At 36.0% G+C, this 22,619-nt stretch overlaps 2 protein-coding genes across 2 annotated transcripts in view; one reads left to right on the top strand and one right to left on the bottom strand.

Moving 5' to 3' along the window:
• LOC100748844 overlaps positions 1–22,619 on the top strand; it is a 403,660-nt gene that overhangs the window by 22,301 nt on the left and 358,740 nt on the right. The window lies entirely within an intron of this gene.
• Positions 2,766–4,314, bottom strand: LOC112212701. The gene has a single exon (XM_024367093.2). It carries the CDS (start codon positions 4,058–4,060, stop codon positions 2,795–2,797), a length of 1,266 nt encoding a protein of 421 aa, XP_024222861.1. The 5' UTR covers positions 4,061–4,314; the 3' UTR covers positions 2,766–2,794.

Genomic DNA, 22,619 nt, shown 5'->3' with positions numbered 1-22,619 from the left:
GCCCGTCTTTTCCCACAAAATGCTAAATGTTTATAACCATGAAAATGGATTTTGGAGTTGTTTGAAAATTCTCGGTGCGTAAACGATACATCATTCCACATGATGAATCGTGTATAACATTGAAATTTGTAGCCACTGTTGTAGCCACCCACGTGTCTAAAATCATCATCAATCAGTGTTCGTCCAATTATATTGTTTTGATTTCCCCGTTTACGGATGACACTCTTAATCAACACCTTTTATACCTGGCAGGTATTTTAAAATACTATCTCATTAAATGTGCTCATCTGCTATGAAACAGATATTCATGGAACCCTAATATTAATTATAAATACTAACTCCTTTAAGTTCTGCGGATGTATGTATGTCATAATAATTAATAAAGATATTTGTGCGTAGTATATAAATTATATGAATAGTTTAGAAATACCTGTGTGGCGGAAGAAAGGAGAGTTGCGCGTTTCGTCCCGGGACTACCGGTGGACTCGTCAGTAAGGCTATACCCGGTAGTCCCTGCCTTAGACGTAGAGGGAGTCTCGCTAGGTGCGGTATTTGTATCGTTCGCCCGTATATTCGACCGCTAGCGAGATAAGACAGACTCGTTGTCGTCGTAGCCCTCTGGTGTTGGCGGTTGGTACCCGCGGATCGCCCGGGAGGTGTTGCGCCGCATTGATGCCTCGACTTGTCGGCGTCCTATTGATACCGATCCGCCACACAGCCTCCCCCTAGTGCTATAGCGTGATCCCAAAGCTATATAGCGCGATACAAGTTAGAGGGAATGGCTCGTCGTCGATGATGGAAGGCTGATCATCGTGGGGACGAGGTGATTAGCTCCTTCTCTGACTCCTTCTCCAAAGGTGCGTATTCGTCGTCGGTGGTCACCAACGTGGCGGTGGATACTCGCGCTACGGTGGCGTGTCGTCGTCGTTTCGTGTTCGTCGTAGCGATAGAGGTCCAGTTTTCCACAGTCGTAGGTCGCGGCTTTGAAGTCTCGGTGGCGTCATCACGGTCGCACCTCAGTTTCGAAGTCCATCCGATCACGTCGGTGTCACCAATGTGGCGAATCAAAAGAGAGTTTTGCGTTTCGTCCCGGGACTACCGGTGGACTCGTCAGTAAGGCTATGCCTGGTAGTCCCTACCTTAGACGTAGAGGGAGTCTCGCTAGGTGCGGTATTTGTATCGTTTGCCCGTAAATTCGACCGCTAGCGAGATAGACAGACTCGTTGTTGTCGTAGCCCTCTGGTGTTGGCGGTTGGTACCCGGGACGGCGTTGCACCGCGTTGATGCCTCGACCTGCCGGCGTCCTGTTGGTACCGATCCGCCACATACCTATTTTATAAAACAAAATAACTAATAAAATATATGTATATTGTAGGCAATAAAAGGTGTATACCTTTCACAAGAACCCGTGTCAGTTATCGGTGTCAGCTGCGTACCGAACGTCGATAATCTAAACATTCCCCGACATCGAACCATTGATGATCGGTTTCAGTCACTCACCGAGCAAATGTTAAAAGATCCGAGACTTCGGTCGCCTTTGTTACATTAAATATCTAAGAGTAAATCAACGTGACTCTTTTTTTTGAAATCATTAAGCCCTCTCTCTACAATATGGTACGATACATACCATAATACATGAACATAAAGAATTAAATGAAATTTCTCTTTCACTCTCTTAATTCGCTCGCAAACAATTCGACAAACGTAATCATATCATAGTGAAAATTTTCAAAATTGTTGAAATGATTTCAGTTCGAAATCGTTGGAATGACAAGAAATAAGTAGATACTGACGGATACAGAGGAAAAGGAAGAAGCTGCCGCAACAAAATCCTTTAAATGGAATCACCGGCCGCACAAACGAATCGCGTTCGATCAGTCATTCGGAAACTTTTCGACTTGGCAAGCTCGAAACGACTGGCCGATCTCATGATAGTTCCCATCGAGTTTCTCTCCTTGCGAGAATGCATCCGGGATTGCGATAAAAACCTATGAAAGGGAGTCGATTGAAAGTAACCGATTTACAGTCGATGGAGAATGGGATTCTAGTTTTAAATTGTCGAGTTGGAGGGAAACTTTTGCTCGTTAGTTTCTTCCTTCATTCTGTTTGTGTTGACTCTGAACCACAGGGCAACCAAAGAGATTCTGCAAAAAACTGGTAACGAAATTGTATTTTCTTTTTTTTTTTTTTTTTTTTTTTTTTGTGTACTTTGCACTCGTTTCAACGATTTGATTTCGACTCGATAGAACTAAATAAAATGTTGTCAAATTTTAAATGAGAATCTATGGAGGACTTACATCGTGGCGATGTGAGTTAGTCCACTGCTGCTTTCTATAAAATAACATTGAGGTGTGGGACGTGAAAGGTGCCAAGTGAATACTTGATGTTTTATTCAGCAGTTTGTTTATTAACTTGACTAGCGCGTGTAGCTTGAGCCTGATTAAAAGAAGTATTCGTCGCGAAGGTGTATTAACACTAGAATTACCGACATTTGAGACGTAGTTATCTCTACCAAAACCAGTCAAAATGAGGTCTTTAAAAAATACGTGATAGCAGAATATTTTTATATTTATTGATTTATTATTATCTTACAAAAGGAACTGCATGTTCTGAGATTATAAAAACTATATAATAACAACTATAATAATAATAATAAGTATAATAATGAAGAATATTTAGTACCAAAATCTTTAGTAACGAGAATATTAAAATAAATTTCCATTGGTAAATATAAGAAATATAAGTGTGATAGAATAAATAAAATACAAATATAACTTAAATTATTACAAAGTTATCATTCGTCACATTTCTTACAAACGTAAACTTTCATCTGCGTGCATTTTCCGCATACATATTTTTTACAAAGATCGCAAATGATGGTGGTCTTATTATTATTACAGAATCGTATCTGACACCATTTTCGTGAATAAGCTGAGTTCTTTGACGTACTTTGGATCTTAGATGCTCTTTGTTCTATCCGTGATTTTTCGTTGTCAGCGGCAAGTTCATCTGCTAATTGAAACATAAAATTTTTTCTGGATATCTGCTCACCTGTGGTTTCCTTATATAAAATCCAGGCATTTATGCCAGCTAAATCTAAAATATTAAAAAATACTTGAAGTGGCCATCTTCTTGATTTCAACCTCACGCTATATTTTTTTGCCATTCGGTCTGCCATATCTACCCCAAATTTTGTTTTATTATAAAATTTCGCTTTGGTTGGGAAAAGTTGCTCGTCTATCGTAACATTTACACCAGGTTTGTAGCAATTCTGGCTGTTTTCAATAAACTTGTCCCATATGGTTGATATTAGTGCAAATTTATCATTTTTCAAACGTCGACTTTTATCATCTTTTTTATCAAATCGAATAAATTTCAATATTTCAAGAAACTCATTCCGACTCATTGTGCTGGAAAAGAAGCTTGGCCCCCATTTTGTATTCCACAAATATGAAAGTTTTAAATTTTTCGCTTCGTATGCTCCCCGCGCGTACAATATTCCAAGGAATGCTTTCAATTTTGTTTCTGTAAGGGTCCATTTTTTACCCAAAACTCGAGAGGCCTCTGATTCGGTGCAAGATATTATACGTTGCAATATATGGCTGTCAATTAGTAGGGAAAATGCGCTAATTACTTTGTCTTTCATGATACTTCTCTTTGCATATCCTGTGAGGCCGGATGTGTCTTTGAATATATTGTGCAAGGGTAATCTCCCAGAAGCTGACTCTTCTTGAATTCTTTTCCACCTGGTTCCGTCTTCGGCAATTTCATTTCGACTAGCTTGTACACTTTCAATTTCACTTTCAGAACTTGAAAGCACTCGAGCACGTCTTCTTTTGCGTACATTCAAAATGTTCTCTGGCTCACTTTCTGAGGACTCATTTTCTTTGTCACTAATGTCACTAATATCACTCATGTTATCACTAGAAATTTCAATTTCTTTTTCCCTTGGTTCACCTCCTTCACACTCAGAGAATTCACTATCCTCGATATCGGAGCATTCCATTGGTATCCTTCTCAGTTTTTGCAACAATTCGGATGCTTTCAATCGTTTGCTCATTTTCGAGGCTTGTAGAATATTGCTTTATAAAACGAGGAATCACGTCTTATTCCAACGACTGTGCTCTACAGAATAACCAATCAGTTTGACTGATACTGGTATAAGTAGCCACGATACAAAATTACTTTTATTTTAAATGAATAAAACAAAACCAATCGTTTTGACTGGCGTGGTGGTTCTAGTGTTAACCAATTCGTAACTAGAGGTTTGACGCTCACTTCTCAACTCTCGACTCTCGACTCGCGACTTCCACTGACGACTGCTTACTGACGACTAATCTGTTAATCGACTTTCTTTCCTTTATCATCTTTTGATATCCCCATTACGTGCGTGTTGGTAATCGTCCACGATCGTGGTCACGTACACCTTCTTCCGAGTATTTGACGAAAGGACCACAGGGATGTCGATGAGCTATTAGGCCTGTCGGCACTTACGCTTTATCACGGCCTTGCTTATGTTTCGTCGGTCTCTCATAAACAGTCTTTCAACGATGCTATGCTATCTACCGAAGAAACCGTTGGAAAGAATTGTTTTTTGCGGCCTAGTGCCGCTACGACATTCTGCGTTTACTATTATAAAAATTTAATTATTTCTTTTTATGTGATAAAAATGTAACATGGCAGAAAATAAAGGTAAACTTAATTAATTATGACATTAAAGGAATGGTATTTTTAAAAGTCGAAATACGCAACTAGATTCAAAGTCCCAAAATCTTGACTACAATTAGACCACACTGATTTTTAATTCTCAATATAAATGAGTTTTGTAGTAGACTAACTTCTCTCTCCTTGTTATTAATTAAGAGGTAAATTATTCGTAAAGAGATATGTACCTTTCGATTCTAGCTCGATACAATCTCAGTCGAAACCTCATCGCCGAGGACCAACATTCGAGAGTATTTAATGAGCATCGATGTCAAACTTGTTTTTGTGAAACTGGTAAACCGGCTACGATAGGTCAGCTTGGTTAGCTAATTAAAATTCAGGGAATGAAATGCAGCGAACTGGCAACGACAAACTCATAAGCAAATTGCTTCCATAGCAAGCGATCGTGTTAATGATGTTGTTCGATTAAACGTATTTTTCTCGCCATGTTTGCGATTATAGTGTACATTGCGATCTTATCTAAATTACAAATAGTATCAAAAAAATGAACATTGATTAGAAACGTATATTTTGGAAAGATCAATGTGGAGAAAATAATTCAGTGATTTCATAATCGTATAAGATCACCTTAATATCATTGAAAGTAAACTCAATCTCACATCAAAACTTCAGGTCATCTTAAAGTTTTGTACATGAAATTCTTTTATCGTTTTGATTTACTGCCTAGAATTGGTCCTATAAGTATCTCTTATTTGCCAAATCGATAAACTCCGCAAAATAAAAAATAAAGAAAATTGATAAAACTACATAAGATAGTAGCAATAAAGTGTTTTGGTAGCAAAATTTGAAAAATTTCAGAAAGCGAAGTTAATTATTTTCGCCTGTATAATAATACACGGTTCGAATATCCTTCACATACTTGCCTTATACATACCTTATACCTTATACATACAGTATACAGCACACAACTCTACACATACATACAGCGGCATACAGCAATACGACACTTAAATTAAAATTGAATATTCTTAAAAATGTCAAGATAAACTAATATTAATAGTCTATGGATCCAATTCACATTCATCATCCCACATGCACTACATAAAAAAACTCGTTTCGGCATCGATCTAATCTGATCTAAGGATAGTGAATCAGAACGAGCGATGGTTCTCTAGGCATAATTGTCATTTCGATCTGTGGTAGAGGCAGTTGGTCGCACAATACAATCCGCATTCGATTGCATAACAAGCATCATATGCAGGAAGCGACGTCGAGTTTCGCGGGTTCATGAGCGCCACGTGCAAGCACCGTATCGGAAATCTCGAGGAAGTGTGGCCACTCTCGCTGTTGGGATTCATTTCGAATGGAAATGGGATACCGCGTGTCTAGAGTCCAGGGTCCAGGACTGCATCATTCACAATCGGTTTACGTTGATTCCTGTTCCCTCTGTCCACCATCGCTAACATCGGCTAAGCGAGCGGTATATGTATTGCACACTGGACGCTCAAATACTGTTACCGACAGCTTCCTCCTCCCCCGTCATATCCATAATTAGATATTAATTCCGACGGTGAATAATCTTTGTTAGTACATATATGTACGTTTCGATAACTATGCGCCCGACTGTCTGGTTCTGTTAACAGTTTCGATGTGATGAAGCGTGTCCGCGGAACCGGTGTCCATTATACACTGTCTGTAGATAAGATGTTATTGTCAACTGCAATTCTCTAGAACAGGGACGGAGATAGGCAGTGTACATTAGATAGATAGAGTAGGTGTACTATATCGAAAGGAGAATCGATTATTTTGGTATGTAATTTAGAGTTTTTCATTGCATTAGAGTTATTTCTCTTTAATACCATGGGAAAATAATTATGGGCAAATGTGGCTAATCATTTCTATATTTCTTTAAAAAATGTTTGTATTATTCTTTAAAAATATAAATTTTCTCCATTTTTTTGATATTTCCACGTTGAAAATTGTGCAAAATTTCTAGATATCACAGTTTCAAACTTACGAATTGTTTTACATAATTGCAGTATTTTTGTTATATAAGTGATCCGGCTGAAGGAAGCCACCTAAATATCTCCTCCGTTTTTTATGATATAAAAAATGTTCGTGGTACGTTTTTTATGGTTTCAAAAAAGAAATAATCTGGAAAAATTTGTTTGTCTCTCCATTTTCTTGGTTTTTCCAAGGTCATTGGTCTTTTTTGTATGTGGAAAACGTATTTTTTTATTGATCCTTGTAGCGGATGATAAAATACGATATGATTCGAGTATGTCTGAATCATGACTTTGAAATGCCCTTCAGATAATTGAAAACGAACAATGTGATGAAATTGTTAGGGTAATATTTGAGCTTAGTTGTTATGTTATTAAATGTTCAAAATAATGTCCGTCGGGAGTGATACGCGTCCGGATACGAGTAAGTATGGATTGTGGTGTTCTCGCAATTATTTACATAAGGTTCGTTTCCTACCTCACTACGAAGAGATTATTGGTGTATTGGTAAACGACCTCACAATGGCCTGCAATTATTCGAAGCAAGAACAAATCGATCTGATTTACACTTATGGTGCAGCTAATAAGAGAAGCTATATGTCTACTGTGATTCAATTAAAAACAAAAACATATCATCAATGTATTGAGTCCAGGTTTGAGTTAAATTTTTGAATCCAGCCGCCGCGAGGATTATTGGATGAATTATCTGACCTCGTCTTTTTTTTTATTTATTAAAATTTACAATCAATTCTCGCATTGAGAATTTTTAGTAATTTTTTCTGGCGTGGCGCATTGACATAGCTAATTATTTACAATAAGTTAATACTTATTATAGATAAGTATAATTTATAAGTAAGTATTATAAATAAGTAAATATTACTTAATTTAAATAACTAATTGAATCTAGCGTTTAGGTCTAGCGGGTGGTGTCTCTTCAGCCTGCGGATCTGGTCCGACGTATCAAGTAGTCCAGTGATTAAAGGGTTTCGGTGTTTGTTGACTCTTTTACTATATCTGTCGCTATATCTGACCTCGTGACGACTGGATTAAAATAACTGGCTGAAACCAAATACATTGATGATATTCATTTTTAGGTGATTTGCAGTAGTCGTTTCTTGCAGCCTCGCATATGCACGTTATACCCTGGGCATTTAAGGTCGCCCGTCCCTCGTTTGTAAACAAAAGATAAGCGGTCGGCGGTCGGCAACCAATACTAACGCATACGCTACTACAGGCGCACAACTATGGGTAGAATTCACTGTAGTGGTACTGATAGTTTTTGCGAACATCTCGAAGACTGAGGCCGACTAACGGTTATATGCATAGGAAAAAGTTCAAAATGAAGAAGTAGTTGAAAATGTTGAGCTTTGCAACATATTCAGAAATCATTAAAATCGACGTGAACGCAACGGTTGTACAAGTTCATCAATTTTTTATATCATAAAAACGAAGGAGATATTTAGGTGACTTGCTTCAACTCGGACACCTTGCGTATCTCAATAGTTGGATAATTGTCGGATTGAAAATCACATTAATGTACTTGTGCTAAATAGTATTACTCTCATAATTTTCTCATAATTTTGAGAATTTTATATTCAACTTGGTTAGGGTCTTGGAAGTCTGTCATTTGTCTTTGGATTAGAACACCGCTCCGATTATACTTGATTATATTTCTTATTATTATAGTTGACTATATTTGAATTATGCTTAACACGTTGAATGCCACGCTAGTTTTACAGGGATTGCTCGTGGCGACACGATGAATTTTTTATTATGTGATACGTATAATATTGAAATATTACCTACAAGAGATGTGTTACGGTGTATAGTCATCATTAATGAATTTATCTTACCGAGGTTAGCCCATGGCGCAAAAGTGCGATTTCGCGCGATTCATTTATTTTTTTGCGATTATCAATTATCTCATATTGTTTCTTCGTTTTGCTAAATAATTGTACTATGTCGTTACGTCCCAGGATCTACCATAAATCATAATTCATCCCTCTGTCATACTTTTTCGGACCCGCAATAATCCTAGAGAACCGTCACAAGATTTAGCATTTTTTACTTTCCTGTCAAGGCCCTTAATCGTCATCAAACATCTTTCAGGTCGAAACGTTCCGTAGGGTTATTTTTCATTAAGGTAAAGCACAGAAAAAGCGAATTTTTCTCATGTTCGACAATCACTGGGATGGGGGCGCACATAATAGATCTATATTTTACGCATAAATAAAACTATTTTTATGTTTTATACTGTATTGATTTGGTCACACCATTGTAGTAACGATGGTAATAATACAAAATTTATAACTATCGACATTTGTTCAAATTATGTATTTCTACAAATCTTGGCGCGCCGGTCACCGGTGACCCTGTCACAGGGTCATAAAACAATAATAGGATAACCACGCCTGACAAACATCCTGCAGGCCACAGCCATCGAGACGATAATCAGATAATGTCCCAGGCGCAGAAGAGAGTAACAAGATAGCCACTTGTGACTGGTGTCAAACGACACCCTTCCAGAGGGTCCAAACCCTAACATATAAACGATCCCAAAATCAGCACTCGACACACTCTGCTATAACACTCTGAATCATTACTCTGTTTGATTCGTACAATAAATTTTGCTATCATATCCGTTTCCATTTTACTATCAAAGTCCGAATTTTTTATCTTATTTGCAAAACGTTCGAACTACGACGCGAGATCACCGGTGATCTGTTAATTTCGTGATTTCTTGTGTCTCCTACGTACAACCGCCACGGCCAAGTTGAGTGCCGGTCACCGGTGACCGCTGTGGCATTCAACGTGTTAATTATACTTGATTGCTCTTATTTTTAAATACTTAAAATTAATAAGAATGCAAGGTAACAAAAATTTACATTTACATGACAAAATAAAATTATATTATTATATAGAATAATATCGTTCCATAGATGAATGTTCACAGGAAACAAATCGTAGTTGCACTAATAACGTTCTCGCTTGAATGCATGTTCACATCACAGCTATTCTGTAATAGTATCCTGGATTGTCCACTTTCTGAAATCCACAGATCGGCAGAGGCACGGGCCTAGCTATCGACTCGAGAACATAACGGTGTAATTGGAAAGTTGCCCGGTATTTGATGAAAAGGCGAACGTCTTTCTTGTCCTTTGATCGACGTTCCAGGAGCATTCATCCTGAAACGAGTTTTATCTTCTACTTGCTGTTCCTTTTTCATTGGTTTTGTTAAAGCCATCAACTCTTGCAACTTGTAAGTTGTAACTAAATACGACCGCGTTTCGCGGTGAACCGCAGATAACAATTTTGACAAAGTTGTCAGTGCTTCAAGATAAGTTTTTTTTTATTTGGAAATAGTTTACAATCAATTCTTATTGAGAATTATAAGTAAATTATTCTGGCGTGTACTATAACGTGAATAATAAATGATTATCGTATGTTTGGTTCTAGCTGAATCTAATGCTTAAGTCTAGAGGATAATGTTTTTTTAACCTGCGGATCTGATCCGTCGTGTCAAGTAATTGAGTTTTGGTGGTTGTTAACTCTTATGTTATGTTTGTTACGGAATTTGCATATTTCTTCTTTAACTGTGGGTATCTTAAGGTCGCGATGTATTGTTTCGGTGGTAACATACCAAGGTACATCTATTAAGGATCTTAGAGTTTTCGATTGGAATCGTTGAAGAATTTCTATGTTGGAATTACTCGCTGTTCCCCATAGTTGGATCCCATAAGTCCAAACGAGTTTTAATATGGTTTTATATAGAATTATTTTGCTCTGCACGCATAATTTGGAACGTCTGCCAATGAGCCAGTAGAATTTGTAAAATTTTAATTTAAGTTACTTGGATTCAAGATAAGTGTGCAAAATTTAACGGTTAATCCGAAATCGTGAAATTTTCATATAAATTTGTAAATATTTCTACTATAAAACGCTAACTTTCATTTAATTTTCTTTTATTCCAAGTCTTTCGTATAAAAACTGAATGAAGAGATGGGGGACATTTTTTGCTAGGAAGAAGGTTGGAGAAAATTTTGTGTGAAATTATAGCTGATATGCTTAACACAGTTCTAAATGTGGAACACTAATGATACAATTCAGAAAAATGACTAAATTGTTATAGTATCTCTGACGTCATTGAGAGTTATACGATCCTATCGTAAATTAAACTACCCGTACATATTTCGTTTTTAAAATTATTAAATTTTAAATTTATATCTTTTCAAACTATAATGTTATAGTGTTATGGTCTGCACTATCGTTACACTCATTGGTGTAGGAAAATCCGTTCTGAAAAGGGTAACGTTTATTTTCTGACATGTAATGTTGCTACCATGTTCGTTCCCATCTGATTTAGAAACGAAGACACCAGAATGAAACGCAACGAAATTCACAGTGATAGTCGAATCGAACGCGTTTCCTTTGTTGAAATCGATGGAACAAAAACACAGCGTTTATCGTTTCACAGGTTTTGGGACATGGTTTCAACATTTTGGACGTAGGCGAATTACTATGTACTTCCGATACCGTATCATTCGGTTGCCCGTATTTTTCATGCTCGACCGAGCGATTAAGCCCACGACGGCGAACAATGAAACGATCGGCGAATCTCCGTGCGGCTGGCGCTGCTGGTTTGCTTGTTGCGAAAACGTGCAAGTTATGCGCCGTTAACGTGGCTCGCCATTGGATGCGATCCAAATTTCTCGGATCGTAACAGTTCGATGCTCGATCTTTCATTTTTGGAATTCCCCTTCGATGAGTCATCGTCAACGTCACTGATGATAGGTAGAGAATAACAATTTAAGAAAATGGGAAAATAATGATAGTCTTGGACGTTTTTGCTATTTAATTGGATACCGAAGAATTGTTTTTTGAAGAAAATAATAGATGAGGTAATAGAATTGTGCAGTATACTGTTTCTTAGAAGAATGATGGTGGTTATTAAGGATGGATCATTCCTGTCATCGCACGTCGATAGAAAAAACTGCAACCGATTTCGTGGACTGCGCCCTTTTCAGCCATCGCGGAATGAGTTTCATTGCCGGATTCAGAACGGATTTTATGCCTGTGTGGTATCAATAGAGCGAACCGGAGCGTATCGGATGGAAATACGCGCATCGGTCTTTGAACTGTCGACAAACGCTCGGTAACCACCACACACTGTGCCGAAAGAGCCCGAAAAGGTTCAGTCTCTCAGTGCATCTGCATTCTCTTGATACCGATATGAAAGAGCAGGTTACCACCTCCTCCTTCATAAATATGTGGTTTATACGAAACATTTCGTACTTTCGTTAGCACTGTAATGATATCCGAGTATCACGTTTATATTAATAGATATAACAAAATCAATAAAATCATATTAATATTAGATTAATATAATAAAATTAATATGATCATAGCATTTATTTTTCGTTATAGTGCTAACGAAATTTCAAGATGTTTCTTATAATTCTTAGAACACGTAATATATAGGTATATGACAGTTTTGGGTGTTTAAATGTTTTCATGAATCAAAGATCGATGATTCTTCTCTTTGTAAAAAGTGACGTTTCCAGTGAATTACTTTACGTGTTAGACATTTTGTAAAGGAAGATACGTACGTATATATGTTTTGCAATAGAAACATTACAAAAATTGAATGACACTTTCAAATAGATGCAATTAAAAATGGATCATTTTCAATTGCATGCAACTTGGTATTTTAATGAGTTTAAGTGAAAATATATAAATTGGTCAATATTTCACTGCTGTTTTGTAGCCTTTTGGTAGCAGTAAAAATTTATATCTAACTTTATCATCTTTTTGCGTTTGGAACGAAGGACTTATGAAAACGTATCCATATTTAAAATACGAAAAATCGCAAATTTACCGAAGTTGCTATTCGTGTGAGAATTCATGACTCAACATCGTCATTCAAAATGAGTATCCACCATGAACTCTATAATTGGCGGTATATGTAGGAGATGGCCGTTTACGAAATTACGCGGTGGTCCGGCGACGTGGACGTTCGTCAAATGTAATTAGCGCACGCGATAAGCAAATACATACCTGCGTCAGTGTGATTAGGTGAGCTTTCGAAATGTATACGTCGAACCGGTTGTGAATAGGAAATTCGCCTTTGGCTCTCGTTTCGTCTGTATAAAATAATTCGAGAGGTCGCAAGTAAACGAATTTTAATTAAGGCGTGTGGAAAAGAAGATAGCAGATACGAGTCTCGTGAAAATTGAACAAGCGGAAACGTCAAGATAAAACAGTCGAATTGGAAGCGAGGAGAAGCAGAATCGAGGGAAAAAAAAATACAAGATAAGATATTGATTTCTCGGCGAATTCCGGTCGCCTACAGCGGTCTCGCTCTCCGTTTCCGATTTTTCCTCGCTTTCTATCAAATTCACGGATTTTATTTGCGGTAATGTATTCCCGATCGCTGGTTTCGCACATACATACATCCTTGGCGAGTGATAAACTACGAAAATTTTAAACCAGCTCAAATCAGGGAGAAAAGATCCGCTTTTTTTCTCTCTCTGTTGAGTGAACCTTTTAAAACAAAAATTGTCCAATAGTTGTGAGTAGAATAGTTGTATATGTAGCTGGTTGCAAGTTTTTTACGATTGGCGGTGCTTATTTTTACTAAGCAAGCTTGATATTTCATGCTAGATTTAGTTCACCTGTACAAATATCTATAATATATGCATAGACAAATAATACATTTCTCAATTGGTGCCGTCAATAATGAAAACTCCTAATAAAAAAACTCATTTACAATTAAGTTATAAGTAATTAGATACTTTTTCCATCAGTTTATTGATTTCATTTCTGGATAATGAGAGAAGAATAAATTCATTTTACTGATGGACTGTAACACGCGAGCTTTTGATGTTGACAGTCATAATTCACAAGGTAATATCAATTAATTTATGTAATTTGCCATGCAATTGCTTCGTAAAGCATTAATATTGAGTTTGTAAATTAGTCTATTGTTTTCTTAATCACAATTTTCTACTTTGATCTCAAATGTAGAATCGGTAATTCTGCCGGCCAGATTGAGTTTTCAATGTATGTACAGCCCAAAGGCAATATTTTAATTTAACGTTATATTAGTATTATAATAATACCGTTATAGTTATACGTATAGTATTACTGGAAATTCATTGCTTTTGAAATGTAAAGTGAAAAATGTATCAGACCAAAAACCATTACAGACATACACATCTCTATAATTTCCAAGATAATTAATTATAAGACATTGTAAGAGATCAAATTATTTGCTTTTCGCTTATGATAGATTAGCCATGTCGTAAAAAAATGCTTTACTTTATTTTTTAACATTGGTATTCATCCCAAATTATTTCCCATTGCTTCGCGCACAAAAAGAAGGAAGCGTTTTGTTTCATTTTCACGTGTAAATGGATCGAACGCAGAAAGTCCGTGGCTGGAGACGTTCATTTCGTCGTACGAATCGCAAAATCTAACGAGTAGATTCCGTGAAGCGGCTCATAAAATGATAGAGAAATGAAGTCGGACAATCGTTGACGAATCGGTTCGGAACTCTCTGTGATTAACTGCTTCGATAGATCGCTGAATTGACCAGTGTCCAATTCGTGAAATAATTTTTCCGGCCATTCGCAATTATTCAATGTGACCGTTTCGAATCGTTTCGGCGAAATCACTGTAATCGGTCCTGGTGAAATGAAAGATTTTGTGTTTTAATTAAACGTAAAATTCTCTCTGCGATCCCATTGTACGTACGTGATTCTTCTCCCCCTCTGCATTCAAGAATTAATCTTCGTCCTACTTTATCGAATAAAAATTTCTTATTTTATGAATTCTTCGTACGTAGTAAAACATGTATTTTTAAAATTAAGGACAATCGAGGACTTTAGAAAAAGTGAGCTATCAGTCGATTTGTAATCGGCAACAGCACATGAATGTTAATAAAATGAATGAATTAATAAGAAACTAACGAATAAAGTTGATAAATAATACGTTAAAACGTAGCTAATATTAAAACACTTTTGACGTAGTTTATTTAATTCACCCTTATGGGTTTCTTCTTATGGAATTTCTTCTAGAAATCTTCATCTTCTCAATTTCTCCTCCTAATATTTTAATATTTCTATTTTAACCACTATACTGTACGGTATATTTTTCTAGTAGCACTATAAACTAGTCGAAACAATAAATATTTAATAAATAGTTCAAAGACAAATTTTGAATATTGCCACTGTGGCGATATACGATCGTGAAGAGTTAATATTGCCATATTTCTAAATTTCTCATATTTATTTCCTAAATTTTTAAATCATAATATCCAAGACAAATTCAAGTAACGTGTACTCACCATCGGATCGATGTCGATCAAGCAATTCGGAACATGTGGCGAGAGTAGGAGCCAGAGAATTGAAATTTTGTCGCGAAATTTTATAGATGTCTAGGCGTCGTAAATTATAGAATTGTTCAATAAAAGTTGCCCCTCTTGGAGAGACACAGGATAACCTGCACGCGAGAGAAAAATCTTTTGTATAGAGAACGATACATCAAGCCTCAGGGATGGTAGCGAGTCCGATTTAGTTTTCGAGGTGAAAAGGAATTCTCCATATATTCCTCTCGATTTCTGCTCGTACGTGATCAGAAGGAAAAAATTGGTCCTCGTTGGAGCCTTTCGGTTCGAGTTATGGTCGCGTATACAATTGTCTCCGAATTTATAGCAACCCCTGATGAAATGTAGGAGTATGAACCTTTCTCGACGTTTAATCGTAACGGAGAGTCTACGTACGATCGAGCAAAAGCGATACATCGTCACAGATACGGCTATTGGCTTTTAGATTGCGTACCGGAGACAGAGTAGTTACGTTAACTGCATCATAAACAGCAATTCGATGGCGATACTGTTCCAGATTTCCTTCGGACGAACGATTTGACGAATTAGAGACGTTCGAGCCTTCAATTCTAAAACTATTCACGACTATGGTATAAAATAATCTTTTTTTTTTACAAAAGAAGCCAAATGAAAGAAATGTAAGAACACGCTTTTATCGACATATTTTACAAAAGGTCATTCAAATTCTCCAAAAATGAACTGTTGGTGGATTCATATAAAATTTCTATAAAAAATTGCCAATTATTCGACATTATTTTGCAATTCTATTTATAATATCATGGAATATGATATTTATTGTATATTTTTACTTATTTTTCACTCCATAGACGTTCAGAAAATGTCTCAAGGTACTAATACTCCTTACAGACTTGTCAATTAAAATTAGATACAAATAGTTTTGTGACAAGACATTGCAAATCATAGTTGAAAAGAAATAAAGAAATTTCTGCAAGATATATAAAATGAAACAACACGTCAACTTACGAAACCGAAAATCATAAAACTATACTCGTTAGTGTCTTGATAACTGTAGTTATTAAATTTACAATTTTATAAAAATCACATCGCATGAAATTTCTAAGCTTCGTCGCGTTTCTTCGATAACAACGCTATTCCAGTGTGAATCACCAACACGAACTCTTTGAAAATTATATCTTTTGAGAGTAGAGCACAGCAAGTTCTAAAGACTTTCCAATAGTTGGCCGTTCCAGTGCGATGCTTGTAAGTTAAACGCAATTAGAACAGAGTCGAAAATCGAGGTTCGGTGGAAATGTTTATTACGTGTGCGCATAGAGTAGAATCGAATGTCGTTCGGAGGACCGATGTTATTTCCATGAACGAAGAATAATGGGAAGATCGCAGAGCGCCGAGCTTGCAGAAACGGCCTCGATGAACTACTGGCTTTGCGAAATCATGAAGACAGATCGAGGCGACCGAATCGTACGGCATCGTTGTCGCTATGAAGAAATTTCTTCACTTCCCGTGAATTCTCTATGTGATTAGAAACGGACCTTTCTCTCCACTGGAAGTCGCTCCAATAGAACCCTGTATTTGTCATCCGAAATGTTCGTTTTTGGCGACGGAAAATTGTGATACCTCAGCATTTTCTAAATTTTGATCCCTATTTCATTTTTTGTTCATTATTTTGCCGTTTTTCTTTTGTTAAATTGGCGCGTGTGAAATATTCTTTCTACGAAGTTTGATTTTGACGAACCAATACTACTTATTAGATTTTGTTTTACTGTTAATTATCAATTGCATTAAAAGTGATGAAATTTGGTATAAATTATGTATCTGTATCAAGTGCTAGGATATTTAATAAAAATATCAAAACCTCGTTATATCGATTATCACGAATAATTAAAGTATTCGTATAATTCTCTTATATGAACTTATAATTGAAAAAATGTCATGCAAATAAGCATAAATTTAACGTTTGAGGAAGATGGAAAATAATCCCTATCATACTTAAACAATCTTTTAATTGATAAATTGTTTTAAGAGAAGATAATAGCTCCATTCCAAGAATTTTGCAATCCAGAAACCGATAATTCTTATAAATTTATAATACTGAAATCAATTAATCATTGGGATAGTGTATTCAATAATATCACGTTGACTGCCACGACACCCGTATTCGTCAGCAAAGTTTCTGGTCGGGCAATGTAACCCATATTCGGGTGTCGTTTATTTGACTACTTGCTAAGGATAGTCGTAGGTATTTGAAAAGATATTTCATACTAATAAAACTGTTGAATTGTTATAAAAGTAATACGAAAATGGTTTATTAGAAAAATTATTTAGAATGTAAAACTTTAAAGCATTCTATACATAGCTGAGGTTGTTCGGGACAATTTGGACAATAAGTTGTTGTTTTCTCCAAATTCTTTTGTGCTTTTGTTCGATCCATTCGACGTCTTTTATTTGCATAACATAGTTTGCATGCGCGTCTAATGTTTCTTCCGGAATCATTTTTCCGAACGGCGATATTATGCTGACTCCGTCGAAGACAAGGTTTTTTTGTATTTTCAGACAACCCTAATAATTTTGCAACTAATAATTCTCTAAATATTCTAATATTATATTCTTCCTTGTTGCAATTTTGTAAATCGTCAAAGCGTTTACAACAGAAATCCCCAGAAGAAGTTGAATGCCAAGTTTTCTGTACCATTTGATTCCTTTTCTAATTGTGGTGGCATAAGAAACCATTTGGTCGGAATAATCTATACCACATTTTCCTTCATTATATTCAACAACAGCTAGTGGTTTTAATGTTGCGAACAAACGAAACGGGAGATAATTCATGAAACCACCTCTTGAGCGACTCGCATTACTAAAATATCGATGGGAGCACCTAGCAGAGAACGCTTGGTACTGCTGCACGCGTGGCCTGACAGAGATTTCTTTGAAAACACGCGTGGCAATCAACGTGATATACAAATTACTTTGGCTAAATATGTGGCGGCACTCGACAACAAATACCGCCACTCGACACTAACTTCTACCGGGTTAACGCCTTAGGTTACGAACGTTCGGGACCTGGGTTCGAATCCCGGCGCCCAAGTCCTACTTTTCTTCCACACATTTAAATTAGAAGAAAAATAGCAGTTCCTCAGCAGCGATATTTACAGCCAGCATCTACAATCATCACGGACAACACTTACACCTTAAATATATCATATCTTAAAGAAACTGTATACAATTGTACATAAAAGGATGCTGCCTATGTACTAATCTAGTATATTTTGCATCCATAAAAGCCGTTAAAATTCAAGATTATGAAAATATTATAAATATGTTAAATACTATCTGAATGCATTTGAAACTTCCATCATGCGTAAATGGCGAGTTCCAGATAGTAAGTAAATCAGAAGTAAGCAGTGGACACGGTGCAAAGTCGGAGTTTCAGAGAACTGTACGAACGAGTGTTCCACTCGGCTCTTTAACAAGTTTACGGGAGCATAACGTTAGAACGGTAACGTTCATGACTGGCCATTCCACGCGATAAATTTCTCCATGAACGCACCGTCTCGGATGGCGGAAAAGCGTCGCTAACCATCGGAACCCTCTTATCTGCGACTGCTAAGTAGAAAGCTGACAGTAACGCCGTGTAGAAATGACACGTTATAACGATAAAAGACATTTCACGGCTAGTTTCTTCGATGCATTCGCAATTCTTAGGCTCGAATTCACGTTAAAGAACCAAACGATCATCCTGGAAATGTACCTAATAGCAATTCGCGAAATTATTATTGCTAACAGCTCAGCAATTTTATTGACGTTCAAGAAGAATTTTATTGAGATACGCGGATATTTCTGTGATTCTCAAATCCAAACAGCTTGAATAAGTAAGAATGGTATGTAGAAAGATGTTTAAAGTGTGCCAATTTTACCATTTTGACTTCATGCAGCAAAAATTCACTTTCTTAATTTATGAACACGTACTATATACCACTGGGCAAAAGTTTCATAGAACCGAAGAATTCGAAAAATGAGAACAAGAATTTTAGAAAATTGTCAAAAAATATTAACGTAATATTTTTTTAGTATATATTTGGTATATAAATGAGCAGTGTATCTGGATTTTCAGCAATTGAATATTTTTTCTTTTTAGCGAACTTGTATTGGAATGAAAGCCTGCAGTATTCGTAATACACCTCTGTTAGCTTTTGAAACCATCTTCGTGATCAAATCAAAAATAGTTAAGCTATAAACTCTTTTATTGCTTTAATCTTCTATAGAGTAAATCTAAAATGAAATCTTTTACAAACGTCGATGTATATCCTAAAAAATAATTTATATTAAAAGATTCAAGAGCGGAATGATCGATTTAGCCGGGATATTGGAATCTATTTGCCTGTGAAACACAAATGCAACCTATCGTTCCTCGGTTACATTGAGCACGTGATTGTAACGCTGCTCACACGAAGCGTTTAGCATTAAATCGCGACGCCAACGAGCGCGTGAGCTTGTGTAATTGAGGCTGCCACCATGCGAGTGCTTAGAGTATGTACTGTTCTTATCAATCGTATTTTATACGCAGTCTATATAGTATCCTAGCAATGCAAGCAATTCTATCATACTTTGAATAGCAGAAAATTTATCGTCCAGTAGAAAACGTCATAGGAGGCGAATTTCAATATCTCTTTTCCAAAAGTGTCTAGCCTCTCTACAAAAGATCCAATCATATTCATAAAAGATTTTTTTTATTATTATTTAATTTGTACTTTACAATTTGTCCAGCTGGACATTTGTAAATTTTTCTAACTTAATTGCTAAATAACATGTGGATGGCTACCCCCAGCAGGATACCATCTTCGAGTTTGACTATTTCATTTCTTTAATGAGATCAGTTTGGGGTGTTTTCTTTTTAGTCTTCTTTCTATGACCGTTTTGCTCGCTTCAGCATCTAGCTGGTTTGGATGTGTTGCCATTCTTTCCTTGTACTTTTCTGCGTACCTGCCGATTTCTTCTTTGACCGTTGGTATTTTTAAGTCTTTGCGTATATCCTGGTTTCTGACATACCATGGGGCGTTATTATTATTCTCAGTATCTTCGATTGTAACGACTCTAGTTTATTTATGTGGCTCATTGCTGCTGTCCCCCATAATGGTATTCCGTACGTCCAAATTGATTTTATTATCGTTTTGTAGATGTTTAGTTTATTTTCTAAGCTGAGTTTCGAGTTTCGACTAGTTAGCCAGTACATCTGTCTTCTTTTTATCCATATTTTGTCTACGATTGATTTAATATGTTGTTTCCATGTAAGTTGTGTGCCTAAGTGGGTCCCTAGGTATTTAACTTGCCTTGTTTGTATTATACGCGTGCCATTCAATTGGATATCTAGTGGTTTCCGTTTTTTTAGTATAAATGTAATAAGATTGCGTTTCCTGGGGTTTGCTTTTATTTGTTTATCTTATAGCTATTTTTCTATTTTTGTGGTGTGCTCTTGTAGTAATGTGACTGATATTTCTGGATTAGTGTGCCTGACTAGTACAGCCGTGTCGTCCGCGAATGTCAGTATTTTGCTCTCTGTAGTGGTTGGTATGTCGGCCGTGTATAGTGTGTATAATATTGGTCCTAAGACGCTTCCTTGCGATACCCCTTGATGTCTTTTACTTCAGAATATACATCCTTTATTTTTACTACAAAAGTTCTGTTGCTTAGGTATGATTTGAGCGAGTGGTGGATTTGTTCCGGGAAATGTTCTTTGATTGTTTGTAAGAGGCTTTCATAGTTCATTTTGTCAGATGCTTTCTCAATGTCCATGAAGAGGGTTGTTCAGTATTGTTTCTTTTCTATTGCTAGTAAAATTTCATTGACGAGCCTATTCATAAAAGATGTTTACAAGTTTTCGAATACAATCGTGGGCCCGTGTATATTTAAATCAAATACTTAGTGTTACCATCTGCATGCTTATCGTCAGCATATCTTTATTATCTAATGTAATAGTCATATAACGTTTACTGTATTGTTTATTCGTATGCTTTCATACAACAATTTCACCATTCGCTGAGTACCATTTATTCTCGTAGAATCCGCGTATTCCAATTCAATTACGAGAGCCTAGGACGCGAACAACTCAATATACGTATAAGTCTTAATCATAGGAGGTAACAGGATACGAACAAGAAGCCTACATTGTAATACGAATAGTTATAGCCTTGTTTGCTACGAAGCAACAGAGCACGATTCTCCACCCCCTCCTTTGACACTGTTATCTTATTGTTATTCGGGGAGACAGTTAATTACCCTCGCGGTTTCAAATTTCTCAACCGCGGTGGGAAATTCGGGGAAGAGCCACGTACCGTAGCGAATCACGAATTGTTTTGTAATGCCTAATTCGAGAACTCCAACGAACTGGAATAGCGTATTAATCCGATATATTAACGTTTAGTTTTAAATTTTCTTATGGAATCGACAAATTGGATATCATGTATTAATCATATATGTATCAATCGAAAGAACGATATTGAAGAATGAAGAATCAAATAAATTTTTTCTAATATCTTTTTCTTATATTATAACTATTACATTATATATTATACTATTTATATTATATATTATACATTTTATTATACTATTTTATATTCTTATATTATAACTATATTACAACTATTATATTATAAAAAGTAAATATTCAATTATTTTCGTGAGCTAGTATATACATTATTTATCAATCGAAAGAATGAAATTGAAGAATGAAGAATCAAACAAATTTTTTCTAATATCTTTTTCTTATATTATAACTATTATATTATATATTATACATTATATTATACTATTTTATATTCTTATATTATAACTATATTACAACTATTATATTATAAAAAGTAAATATTCAATTATTTTCGTAAGCTAGTATATACATTACGGTTAGTGTTTTTCTTCGAAAGCGAGAAAAGTTAAATGCAACGAAAATAGAAGATACTGATATGTCAGCAGTTTTACCAAAAAATGCATGTAATGTAAAGTTCAGAATCTACTTCCAGTATCGAAGTGTTACTAATATTAGCACGTGGCTTACTGACTTCTGAACGGCAATGAGTCTAATTCAATATCCGTTATATTTAGGTAGAAATGGAATGTATACATAATTTGTTCATGGTGCTGCGAGAATTAAGAAAGTAAAGTCAGACGTTTCGTGGATGAACTTAGCGTCAAGCGAACATGCTTCTCGCGAACAATGAGACTTATCGGGTGTAATATGAAGAAGCGGTTTCCTAGATTTGTACCGATTAAAACCGTCCTACTTTCGCAACATCGTGTTTCTCATTATGACAGTTCGTTGATCGATCGCGCTCTCCTACAGTCTTCTTCCAAAACTAAAATTCCGACCCACTTTCGCGACACAAATTATTTCAAACTCGGGAGATCATTCGATATGTCAACATTTGATACGTTTCGATCGTGTAAACTGTTTTTTACAAAAGTTTAAAGGGTTCGTTAAGCAGTGGGTCACTTTGACAAGTCCTTATCGGTTCCGCCTACCAAAATGAACAAGAAATATAGTTAGCCCGGACATTCTTCTTCATTTTTCTTCCTTTTTCATTTTTTTTTTTTTTTTT

Source organism: Bombus impatiens, unplaced genomic scaffold (assembly GCF_000188095.3).
Source record: "Bombus impatiens unplaced genomic scaffold, BIMP_2.2 scf_0276, whole genome shotgun sequence".
Lineage (NCBI taxonomy): Eukaryota > Metazoa > Arthropoda > Insecta > Hymenoptera > Apidae > Bombus > Bombus impatiens.
The sequence above is the reverse complement of the archived record's forward strand: the minus strand, read 5'-3'. Positions and strand labels throughout refer to the sequence as shown.

Coding starts and splice junctions, on each gene's coding strand:
- LOC112212701 (XM_024367093.2), bottom strand. CDS start 4,060: ATGAGCAAACGATTGAAAGCATCCGAATTGTTGCAAAAACTGAGAAGG.